The sequence below is a fragment of the Eupeodes corollae genome, chromosome 2 (genome assembly GCF_945859685.1).
Source record: "Eupeodes corollae chromosome 2, idEupCoro1.1, whole genome shotgun sequence".
Taxonomy (NCBI): Eukaryota; Metazoa; Arthropoda; class Insecta; order Diptera; family Syrphidae; genus Eupeodes; species Eupeodes corollae.
The window spans coordinates 60,607,052-60,620,111 of record NC_079148.1 but is presented as its reverse complement, the minus strand read 5'-3'; the positions used below and the strand labels follow the sequence as shown (position 1 = coordinate 60,620,111).

The 13,060-nt window shown below is 32.9% G+C and overlaps 1 protein-coding gene across 9 annotated transcripts in view; it reads right to left on the bottom strand.

Moving 5' to 3' along the window:
* LOC129944648 (uncharacterized) overlaps nucleotides 1–13,060 on the bottom strand; it is a 153,488-nt gene that overhangs the window by 71,550 nt on the left and 68,878 nt on the right. For 6 of the 9 annotated variants that reach the window (XM_056054224.1, XM_056054225.1, XM_056054228.1 and 3 more), the window contains exon 2: nucleotides 7,370–7,691. The exons of 1 other annotated variant lie outside the window; for it this stretch is intronic. In XM_056054224.1, the coding sequence (XP_055910199.1) occupies nucleotides 7,370–7,504 (135 nt within the window). In that variant the 5' untranslated portion in view covers nucleotides 7,505–7,691. Of the gene's footprint in view, nucleotides 1–6,692; nucleotides 6,832–7,369; nucleotides 7,692–13,060 lie in introns of those variants that run through there. 2 more of the 9 variants (XM_056054226.1, XM_056054233.1) reach the window with 1 other exon arrangement.

Genomic DNA, 13,060 nt, shown 5'->3' with positions numbered 1-13,060 from the left:
TTAGCATTGAAAGATAGCGATCGCCATTCACCGTAACGTTGCGTCCAACAGCATCTTTGAAAAAATACGGTCCAATGATTCCACCAGCGTACAAACCACACCAAACAGTGCATTTTTCGGGATGCATGGGCAGTTCTTGAACGGCTTCTGGTTGCTCTTCACTCCAAATGCGGCAATTTTGCTTATTTACGTAGCCATTCAACCAGAAATGAGCCTCATCCCTGAACAAAATTTGTCGATAAAAAAGCGGATTTTCTGCCAACTTTTCTAGGGCCCATTCACTGAAAATTCGACGTTGTGGCAGATCGTTCGGCTTCAGTTCTTGCACGAGCTGTATTTTATACGGTTTTACACCAAGATCTTTGCGTAAAATCTTCCATGTGGTCGAATAACACAAACCCAATTGCTGCGAACGGCGACGAATCGACATTTCACGGTCTTCAGCAACACTCTCAGAAACAGACGCAATATTCTCTTTTGTACGCACTGTACGCATTCGTGTGGTTGGTTTAATGTCCAATAAAGTAAACTGAGTGCGAAACTTGGTCACAATCGCATTAATTGTTTGCTCACTTGGTCGATTATGTAGACCATAAATCGGACGTAATGCGCGAAACACATTTCGAACCGAACACTGATTTTGGTAATAAAATTCAATGATTTGCAAGCGTTGCTCGTTAGTAAGTCTATTCATGATGAAATGTCAAAGCATACTGAGCATCTTTCTCTTTGACACCATGTCTGAAATCCCGCGTGATCTGTCAAATACTAATGCATGAAAATCCTAACCTCAAAAAAATCACCCTTTATAAGGTTTCATTAAAACCCATTCAGTAGTTGCCGCATCAAAGATCAACTAACCTCCATTCATACATCTTTCATCTTTAAAATATATATTAAGATCTAATTTTTAATATAGAAATAAACCAATAAATTATATTTTAGTTATGTCAAATTTAATTCAATACCAAAATTGACACTAAGGTGCATTCGCATCAAAATTTCAAAACAACATGGTAAACTTCGACAATTGCAGCGACTTTGACTTTTAACCAAAAGCGGATCCAGACTTTTAATCAGGGGGGGTCAACAAACTTTGAGTACCACTTGAAAATTTTCTGTAAAGGAGTATGACAAAATTTAAATAACATAATGTGCATCTTAACCTTATATTTATATATTTCTAAGGCCAAAGTTACAATTTCAGTTTTTAGATTATTTTAAAACACAGCTTGGACGACTCCCTACATTATGATACCATTTAAATATTCCAACATTTTTTCTAAATATGCTATATTTAAGAACTAATATTTAAGAATGTTTGTGCATTTAAAGTAGAAATATTAGAAATTCTCCTGAAACGTATCTTTTTTGTAAAAACAATTTATTCTGCCCTTGTTGCCATTGAGAAGAGTGCCACATGAATATTAATGTAAAGAGCCAAAAATTTGATCTGAATATTATGAATTGTTTGGTTTTTTGACTTATTTTTTTCGGACTCCATTATTTATGTAAGTTGGAAAGAAACATTAGTAAGGCACTCAAAAAATACACGTTTCTTCAGTTCTTGAGAAATTCACACCTATTTTTATTAAACTGTTAGATATGAAACGTTTAATATGTTTTTCAATTAGCTATTCGTTTAAGGAAAGTGTCACTTTTTTTCTGTTTTAAGTACATTTATATTCTTGAAATTCATGTTTAAATCTCAGTTCTAGAGCATCTGAACATCTTCAAAAAAAAAATGTATTTAAATACTTTCTAAAACGTGATTTGAAACTATAGAAAAATATATTTAAGGCACCATCACTCTGGTTCTTACATCCATCAGATTGGAACGTTGAAATGAGCCGAGTGGAGTGATTTAATCACTATTCAATAAATTCAAATATTTTCCCAAAACAGAGTTTTCAAAATAAGGGTTTATTTTGATATGTATTAAAAAAAAACGAATAATATATCAGTAAAGTGAAATTTGACAAAAAAAAAGAGGTGAACATCGAAATGAGGTGCCTTAAATATTATGTATAAAGTCTCATAAAATTTCTTGTCTTCGTCGCGAGTTATGAATCGCCAAAAGTAGCGAAAATAGATTTTCGTTATTATCTCCATTCCTGAAGGTACCAAGGAGCTAACATCCATAGCCAAAATAATAAGCATACAATTCGCTTGCATTTTTCCAACAATCAATTTCGTAAGTTAAAGAGTTAACGAATCCAATTACAAACATTAAAAAAAATGATTTAAATCAAAGTAAAGGGTCCGCCATCTAACTTTTTTTTCAAATAGTGCTTATTTTATGAATGGTATCACTTAGCTCATATAAATAATTGTATCCTTCCACTGAACGAATATGGTTGTGTATACTCTTGAACAACGCTTAGAAAAGATGCCTATTTTGCTAAAAGTCAATAATGTTTTCAGATGAAGCTCAATTTGAACTTGGCGGGTATGTAAACAAGCAAAATTGTCGCATTTAGGGCACAAAAAACAAACACGCATACATTGAAAAGCCGATACACCCAAAACGAGTCACTGTTTGGTGCGGATTTTGATCCAGAGGTATAATTGGGCCATTTTTCGAAAATGAACAAGGAGTGGCCGGTACAGTCAATGGCGATCGTTATCTCGATGTTTAGCGCCCTGTCTTTGAAGATCGCATTATAAGCTGCAGAGCAGATGCCGTAAAAGATAAGTGTTAATGTGCTTAAAAATTGAACCGATCGTGTAGGCTACTGTATGGCCAGCCGAGTCAGCCATTTGAATGAATTTATTTTTCATTATTAACCGGAAGGATTGTACTTTCAAATAAAAAGAAATTTTAAAAAATATTCAGTAGTTTATTTTTATAGCATTTTCAAAAAAAAATAATTTGGCGGACCCTAACAGATGTTCCTGGAACTTGCAATTTTTTAATATAGAATTAATATACAATAGAATTAATTTTTCATTAAAATGTGTAAGCTTACCTTGTTATCGAATCATAACATTGTCTATTATCAAATACAATAATTGCATGGGCACGATTTAGAATACTAGAAATGGGGCTGGGTGCTTTAAATGGGTCTTTTATAGTCCATTACAAATGAGTTGTCATTACCTCAAGACGAATTACTTAAACGATGTTTTAAAAAATTGGAAGAATAGATGTGGTTGTTGAAAATAATGGATTTAAATGGACATTTAAGGTATTCAGGATTTCGTTTTTGATCACCCCCCCCCACTTCTGGGGTTCTAAAATCATATCTCAACCATTCTCGGTTTTAAAAATATAAATAGTTTATATGCTGGAGCGATGCTGTTCTTTTTAGAGGAAGATTATGCAATACGTTATTTTTCACTCCTTTTGATCTGGTTGTAATTTACAAAAAGTTCATTCGTCCAAAACTTGAATATAACTCGCATACGAGTATTTGGGTAGGTGCCCCATAAATGAGTTTAAGCCTTTTGGATAGGATCGAAAAATGAGCTTTGAAAATGATAGGCGAAACAATTGCATTACTTAAACGCAGGCACAATGTTACCTTCCGTTGTTTTATCGATATTTTTACAAAAAATGTTCCGCTGAATTATGAAGTTATCCCCCCCCCCCCTTAAACAATTCAGCCTTAATACTCGCACTTCCAGGAATGTTTATCTGTTTACCCTTGAGATCAAATTCAAAGTAAGTGTTACGGGTAGGAATTCTTTTTTAACCGAACACCGAGAATGGCTAATATTTTACTCAAGACTGTTTTTTCCATTTTGATGTTTAAAACTTTCAGTACTGTCTCAAATCTTCTCTTAGTCCTTTAATATTTTGCTTTGCCCAACGCTTGTTTAAATATAAACATATGAGGGTTAATAACCCCTTGAGCATCTGTAAACTCACAAAAAGCTCACACATTTCGAAGGCAAATTGTTTTTTTTTTTTGTTACGAATTTTAACTTTTCCAAGGAACAGTTTAATAGAGGTGTTGAGCATTGCATTCCTTTTGCCCTCTATCTTTAAAAATGTGTTAACACCATTGGACCTATAGAAACGGAGATAACCACGAAAAGCGGCTTTCGTGATTTTTGGCGCGCCATGACTTACACGAGATTTTATGAAACTTTTTACACAATGTTTAGGATACCAAAAGGAAGGTTTAAACAAATTTCCAGCTCACTATCTTTCATTACGAGGTAAAATCCTTACTTTCCTGGACTAATGGCTCAAAATCACCAAGATTGAAAATTTCAAAATTGATTTTATAATTTTTAGCTTATACTGTTTTAAAATTTGTATATTAATAAACTTTGACAAAGCAATGCAAAGAATTCTATACTTTATTAGAAATAATTTTTAGTATTAAATATTTTATAGAAACCATCAATTCGGGAACGTTTTTCTAAGTTTGATAAAATCAACAAGAACAAAACAAACCACATAATTTAAGCTTTGATTCTTCTATAAGGAAGATACGTCAAATCATGTCCGGGAACGTTGCCGAAATGACCGTTCACGAAATGACGATTTCAAATAAGAGCGCCCTATGATTATACGGCGGCCATCTTAAAGGCGATCTGACTTTGTTAATAGGAACATATTTGAGGTTTATTTGATATTTCGAGTCGTAAAAAAGAATTTCTTCAATAATTAAATGTAATAAATTCGTTCACGGAATGACGGACTATTGATGGGTACTCAACATTTAGATATAATTTATTTGACGAAAAATACTCTGACAGTTGGCTTTGTTATTGTTCCCTTCCTCGATTGACGTTTGACACCGAATGATTGGATTTACTTAAAATTATTTTTGATTGATTATCGACATGTTTACCGTGGTATTGGACAAAATATTTTTGCAATTTTCTTGTTAAAAATAAATAATCTTTTAGTATCCTCTGCACGTTGTCAAGATGGAGATCAGCTAAGGTCAGGTTGAAGTGCTGAAGTTTCCTACTCCTTAATAGTAGCAAGCATTAGTAATGCAATTTGACCATAGATACCGGGTCCCTAATTTCAGAGGTGGTGTGAGCGTCTTACATAAACCGTGCCGAAGAATGAAAGGCTGGGGGGCAAAACCAGTCGCTAACGAGCTCATTCGGATGCCTTGGCAGGGTCCGTCTTATCTTCTGCCTTACCCCGGTATATCGGCTCTGCCGGGGCTGACCTCTTTTTTTCGACCTATTCGTGGGATCAACATTCAAAAACTTTTATAAAATGGACGAACTATGAAGCTTCTCTATAAATCTATCCCTTTCAATCAAAGGTCAAACGAGTTTTTGGTATCAAAACGCCGCACTACAGCTCTAATTGAATATCAGGTTGCCTTGAGATCGCCATTTCTACCTACCTACCTATCCTCTTTAAAACTACGTTTTGTATAAAAAATATGGTGTATTGAGTAATGATCGGGTTTAAATATCTTAAAATTGTCAATTATATTTTGGACTCGTTGTTGAAGATTGTAAATTAGGACCGTTTCTGAAATGATTTTCTATGCGTGTATATTGATTTCATTTAAAATTCACTTTATTAATAAATTATATTGTTTGATGGACACACAAAGCAAGTTAGTTTTAGTATTTTATTAATTTTTTTTTTCAATCAAGTCAAGATTTAAGGCATTAAATTGCTAGCTCGACCACAATATTTTAACATATTATTTGATTTGTCTTTTATAATCCAAAAGTACACTTATTTTCTTAATATGTTTTGTTTTTTATTTGTATGTTTGTCTTCTTACTTATCTTCCTTCGATTTTTTAAAAACTCTCACTTTAGTTAAAAAAAATAGTACAGTATTTATAAAAACAAACAACATTTATAGGAACAAGAAAATAAACAACACATTAAATTAAAATCACAAGGAGCACACTAAAAAAAATTATTACAAAAGCTTAATTTTCAATTATTTCAATTTTAATTTAGCCCGATATGAAACTGAAAAACTGTCTTTTATCATTAATTTGACAGATCAAAAATCTCTGAAATGTAATTTTTCACCAATGTCAATAAATCGTTCCTTTCAACATTGAAGCTATAATATTCTAGTTACTCACATTTAAATCACAATAAGTTTATGTTCTACTTTATCCTTTTTTTAAAGTTATATTCCCATGTACAACAAAGGCTATAAATCGATTATCTCAAACAATAAAAAAAAAAAGAAAAAACAATATTCAGGATGCAAACTATTTTAAACTGACAATTGAAATATTTCAAAACACCAACAATAATAAAATAAATAATGTAAAAGTATTAGCTGTGATATGACTCTTGCCACGTATCACCTTAAATTTAACAAGCATCATCATTATCATCTATGAAAATCCCAAAACTTAAATTCATATACACAAACATAATACTCGAAAACACACACTTTAGGCCATCAATGCCAGAGGCCAGCCGAAAGACTTTGAACGACTTTTTCCGTTTCACAAAGATGGAAATGACAGTTTCATAATAAATAATATAACTAATGGTATTAAACTAAAGTACTTGAGGGAATTTTTTGATTATAACCCAAAGTAAAATAACACAAAAACAAGTCGTCCCTTTTGACTGTGAAACACCTGAACAGTTTTGGCTTTTAACAGAGAGTTCAAAAGTCAAATGTTATTATCCTGGGTAAAACTTTTACCTGCGCGCTGCCAAAAATAACAAAAGAACAAGGATGTTAAAAAAAAAATAAACAGATAAAATAAAAAAAAAATAAAACTCACCCAAAGACCCCAAGTCCCCATGGGTCTGTCTCGATTACAGGGAATTAAGTTATAAAACATCCCATAAACTTGTAACTACATGATGTGATGACAGTGGAGTGTTTTACAAAATAAGTCTGGCATTTACTTTGCATGTTTACTTGAAATAGAATTTAATATAAGAACAAATTTTACACACAAATTTAAATTTATACCGAAACATTTTTATAAAAAAGATGATATTGGGTGTCATTTTTTTAAGTTTATAAACTTTAAAATTAAAAGAAAATTGTGGACTTATTAAATTTGTTCACATTTCAATCTAAAGAAGAGCAAAACAAAGTGAGCCTCAGTAGCTTCAAAAATTAAAATCGTCAAATCAAAAATTAATGCTAGGTTTTTAAGTTTTTTGATAAAAATAGTTTAGTTTGTTTTTTAAATGACATTTCACTTATTTGTGAGTTTGAAATATGTCATGTTTCAATACTATGAATTCCCACTGTCCAATTTGTAGGTTTAATGCAAATAAAATAAATTAGTAAATCAACTTGCCTAACACAAACAAATTAATTTATACACTCACGACAGAACATGCACATAAAATCGAAAGTATCTATCTATCTTTTATATACATACATATGTATCTATCTATCTATCTATCTTTTCTATCTATTTGGATTGGATTTAGATACTCTTACCGTAAAAAAGTTATTTGGCGTTGATGTAGATGCTGCTGATGTACTGCCGTAGTTATGTTGCGAATGATAACTGTTGGATAGAATTTTCTTGTGTGCGGATGCATGTGCGCGATACGCGCTAACACTAAGTTTCATTGTTGTTGAAATAATTTGATTCTGTATTCGAATTCGAAGACATCCAATATTCTTAGATATTATAATTTATGTCGTGCACAGTTCATCGGAATACAAAAATGCTCATTCAATGCATGAAACAAATAAAATTCCTTTTTATTCTTTTTTTGTCTTTGTTTAGTTTTATTTTTTGTATTGGTTCTGGAAACTGGAAATATAGCATGAAAATCAATTGGTTTAAGTTTATGAAATTCCAGAAAGTGTTGTAATTTTATATTTTATAATTTTTGTGTATCAAATCAAAAACAAAAGTAACAAATTTATAAAGAATTTTAAAAGTTCAAAATAATGATTTATGTAACTAGTCTTTCTTTTACCAGCAGTTTAAGAGGAATTATATTCCTTGGATGTTGCTAAAACTAAGTATGCACGGTTGGAAGATATTTCAATATTGGCAGATTTGTCGCAAAACATTTTAACCAGTTTTCTATAAGCCATGTTAAAATACAATTTGTATATGTTAAAAGCGACAGAGCAAAAATGACAGTTAATCGTTTGTACTCGTCTGAACATCGAATTTTATGTATTTTTAAATAATTGGACGATGGTACACTAATTGGATCGGATCAGATGATGTTCTTTCCAAACAACATCATCCAATTTTCAATGGAAAGTAAGTTTTTGAGCGACGTTGATATAGCAGTTTCAGGAAAGCATCTAAAAGAACTCTTACAAAATGCCTTGGACAGACTAATACTTTGGGCTGATCGGTGTGGACTGGGTGTTAACCCACACAAAACCGATCTGGTCTTATTTTCGAGGAGATACAAAATTCCATTTGTCAACCCTTCTTACATTAAAGGAATCCAATTAAAATTCTCAGACGAGGCTAAATACCTAGGTCTTGTCTTAGCCAAAAAACTAAATTGGAAACGCAACGTACAGGAAAGAGTAAAAAAAGCTACTGTAGCTCTCTTTTCTTGCAAAAAAGCTATTGGTAATAAATGGGTTTTACAACCCAGAATCACGCATTGGCTGTACACATCGGTAATCAGACCGATTTTAACGTACGGTGTGGCATTATGGTGGACTGCTTTAGAGAAAGGTATAAACAGGGATAAGTTAAATAAAGTCCAACGTTCAGCATGCCTATGTATAAGCGGATCGCTTCGCACGACCCCGTCTGCGGCACTGGACACCTTGCTCTACCTTACACCTCTTGACATATTTTGTAAGCAAATAGCTGCAAGCTCTGCTATTCGCCTCAATGCTTCGTCGCAGTGGACTAAAAACAATTCTAAGGTACTTAGAATCAATTCCAAAGCACACAGACTACACCATCCTCCAACTACAATTCGACAGAAATTTCCAGATTTCTATACCTACCAGATCTTTTTGGGAGGATAGGACATTCTTGGAGGATGAGTCAATCCACTTTTACACAGATGGCTCAAAAACCAAAGAAGGGGTTGGTGGAGGTGTGTACTCTGAACGACTGAAATTAAGTCTCTCATTCCGCCTTCCCAATCATTGTAGCGTGTTCCAGGGCGAACTTTTGGCGATTAAAGAAGTCTTGTCTTGTCAAAGAAAACGTGATATCAACATCTGATATCCGTATTTTCTCTGACAGCCAGGCCGCTATCAAATCTCTGGACTCTGTCTCTACAAACTCTATAACAGTCCATAACTGTCGATCATCTCTAATGGAGATGGCGCAACAGTTTAATATTCACCTTTGCTGGGTGCCGGGCCATAGAGACATTCCAGATAACTGTAAGGCAGATGAACTCGCCAGGAACGGTACAGTACAGCCCATCTTACCACGTTTGGCAAGTACTGGCATACCAATCGCTACTTGTAAACTGCTACTAATGCAAGACGCTGTGAGGAGGGCAGGCACCAGGTGGACCAACATCACCACGTGTCAAGCCACAAAAAACATCTGGCCAACACTGGATTTAAAACGTTCAAGGTGCTTGCTCTCTCTAAGCAGATCGCATATAAGCTCGATAATAGCTGTCACAACCGGACACTGTCTAATAGGAAAGCACGCCACGAGACTAGGCGTATTCTCAAATGACTTTTGCTGAAGCTGTATGGACGAGGAAGAGGAAGAAACGGTTCTTCATCTTTCCTGCACATGCCCTAAAAATAAATAAATCCCATGGACAAACTTTTTCCATAGTTTCGACTTAAGGAAAGAGTGCTTTTCCCACGGGCAATTGTATGTATTGTATGTGGCACTTTCTCGAGTAGGATCTATTGAAAATTAATATGTTTTGTTGCCACCTGCAAATAACATAGCCAACGTAGTATACAGGGAGGCTTTAAGATAAGCATACAATTTTTTTCTTATTTAGTGCGAAGCCAGGACGGGCCGCTAGTATTTTATAAAATTTAATCACACCTTATCAATAACATTCAATTTTTACAAATTATTATTATTTTTTCTTAAGGTTTTTATTTTTTTTCTAAACTATTGAATAGCAGCGTTTGAAAGAGTTCGAAGAGCCTTCACAGTGGAAAACGATTGAGCTTTCTAATTTGAAAGCAATTCCAATATTTAATAATGGATTGTATATAGTATTTTCAAAGTGATGGAAGTAAGTGTAGTGGTTACCGTCCCTTTTGAGGAAGAATATGTACTTCAAGGAAATGACAGCCGAATCAAGCAGGTTACTTGGCGTTCTTAAAGTAGAGACGAAAAACCCGGAGACAAGAATTAGCATCAGCATCAGCAAGCATTTTTAAAGAAGAAGAAGGTGAAATGTATTGGCCAAGCATATAGCAGATAAACAATTTGTATTTCTCAAAACGATATTTTTTAAATTGCTGACAACAACGAGGACCGATCGATCTTCAAATCGATTCTTAATTAACTAACTATACAAAAACTTACCATCTTTTTGATTGATCGATGTGTCATTAAAAACTATACCATTTTTTACTTCGAAAAACGACACTTTTTTCAGAACTACGGCAATAAGTTCATATTTGACACCTTCAATTTAAATAATCTTATGGAATTTTGTTTTCAACTTTTCATTCAGGTGAAATCATCTCAAAAAAAACAGCACGTAACGCCCTTAATTTTTTAATATTTTTGTAAAAAGAGTCTTAAAGTACACACTTTATTATGTCCAAAAAATTTCAAATAAAAAAAAATACCGTAATTCACCTAATTCTTCATGAGATACATTATAAATAAATTGGGTAGCGCAAGAGTCCGTTGTGACACAGGGCCTAGCGACTTACAACTACCAACCATTCCTGCGTGCGAGTACTGTTGTCAGAAATGGAAGGGATCTACAATTTTAGGCCGAATCCGAACGGCTAATTTAAGAATGCAATTTTTCAATACAAGAATTACTCTTGAAGAATTTGTCAATTCCTCGCAAGAGGCAATACCCGTGAAAATTATTTTTTTTTTTAAATTAAGGTGGTACAGGCAGGGATTGAACCCAAGACCCCTTGCATGACATAGCCTCTCAAAATAAAGAACACCCTGATACTGATCTCCAAACAAAATGTATTTCAAGTCGATATCTTTGCTAGTTCTTTTCAGGGTATCCAAAATGTTTAAATTGTGCAAATGGGATGAGTTACAGTAACTTACATGGAAAGTAAATAAATTCTAAAACAAAATTATATGAACACCCCCTTACCTGTCTTTAATTACAATCGTCTTTTATCGCAACGTTTAAAAAATGCTTCACACATAATTAAGTCAAAAGGGCTAATATGTACTTTGCTTTGAAAGAAAATATCTCATTTAGCATTCAAACAAATATTTTTTTTTTTTTTCAAAAACTTGTACTTCTCATATTAGCATTCTTTTTAAATAAGTGAATCTCTCCCTCAATGATTGTCTTTTAAAACGTCGCTTAGCAATGAAACAAGGTACACTTGGGCGCATATCTACTTTTTATTGTAATTGGTCCGATTTGTCGAATTGAAAATTTTGACATTTCTCGACGTTTCAAGGTCCCTAGAGTCGAAATAAAAGATTTTTAGAAAGATGTATTTGCGTGCGTGTGTACGTACTTACGCTTCGTTTTTTCGTCGTCTATATCTCCAGTAGAGATATCGGCTTCAAATAAATTTTGTTATACAGATAATAAAGCAGAAAGATGCTGAAAATTTAGTGGGTGGTTTTTTGAAATTTGAAAAAAGGTGAACATTTTGGTTAACCCTTAATATCTCACGAACCAATAACACTAGAGGCTTGAAAAAAATGTATATTATATACCGTAACGTGATACCAAACAAATATTTTTTTGGGAAAAATCCAATTCGCGGTTTTTTAATAAATCAAAAAAACTAAAAAAAAAATATTTGTCACCTCGAAAATTGTACGAAAATAAATTGAGTTTATCTCCAAAAAAATTTTGTGGAAGGAAGAATAACGTTTTCAATATTTGATAAAATTTTGAGAAAAATCGTATTGAAAGTTTGTTTAAAAAAATTAACAAAAGTTGGTAAAATTTCGATATAAACATTTTTTCAAAAATGTTAGATTATGGGTTCTAACTATAGATTTAACTTATAAGAAATATTGTTTTCAATATTCGATGAAATTTGGAGAAAAATCGAATTGACAATTTTTTTTCAAAAACTAAAATCCTTAAAAAGAACAATACTAAAACATGGTACATATTTACTACCGACTCAAAAAGCTTTTTAAGAATTAAAAATATTGACTTCAAACTTATTTTATCTCACAGAAATTATTGTTTTCGACATTCAATAATTTTTGCATAAGAATCCAAGAGACCAATTTTTCATAAAAAAATAAAATCTACAAAAAATAGTGCGCAAATTTGGTAAAAATTGATGTTCGTTTCTCGATGTCTCGTAAACAATAGAGGATGTTGACTTTAAATTAATTTCATTCATCCAATTTTTATTTTGTTATATAAGAAATAATAACTTTAAGGGAATGCTAATGAAATAGGGAAAAACTTGTTCAAAAATATCGTTAACAAAACTATTTCACTACATCCAAAATTTTGTTGGTAAATTTGAGATGAAAGAATTATTCAACTGACAACTTTTTTAACACAACACGAAAACCTACAAACTTTTGAGCAAGACAAATCGACAGATGTACAAGTAACCTCTCTCGAAGTTCTCTGCCGCCAACACAATGAATCGAAAACCAGTAGCAACATTGACAAAATGCAATCAGAGAAGCCGCCTCTGATGTGCTGGGTTCCAAGCAGCCACCAACAAGAAACCCCTGGTTTGATGAGGAATGTCGGCAGGCAAATGCAGCCAAACAACAGGCATAAAATACACATGGTTTACCTGGACGGTAAATAACTCTGGGTTAAAAAATAACCTGGGTTAAAAAATAAATAAAGTTATAAAATAACCCGTGCTAAAAAATGACCTGTGTTATAAAATGATTAGTGTTTCAAAATAAGGATATATGCCCTATTAACTCCTTATCAAATCGTTAGGTATGTTTTCCATGCAAAGATAGAATTAAACTCACATCAAAGAAGTCCTAACTGTTTTCTTGCATTTATTAGTTTAAGATAATGTTATACGATGGAAGATCTTCTAATTAGGAGT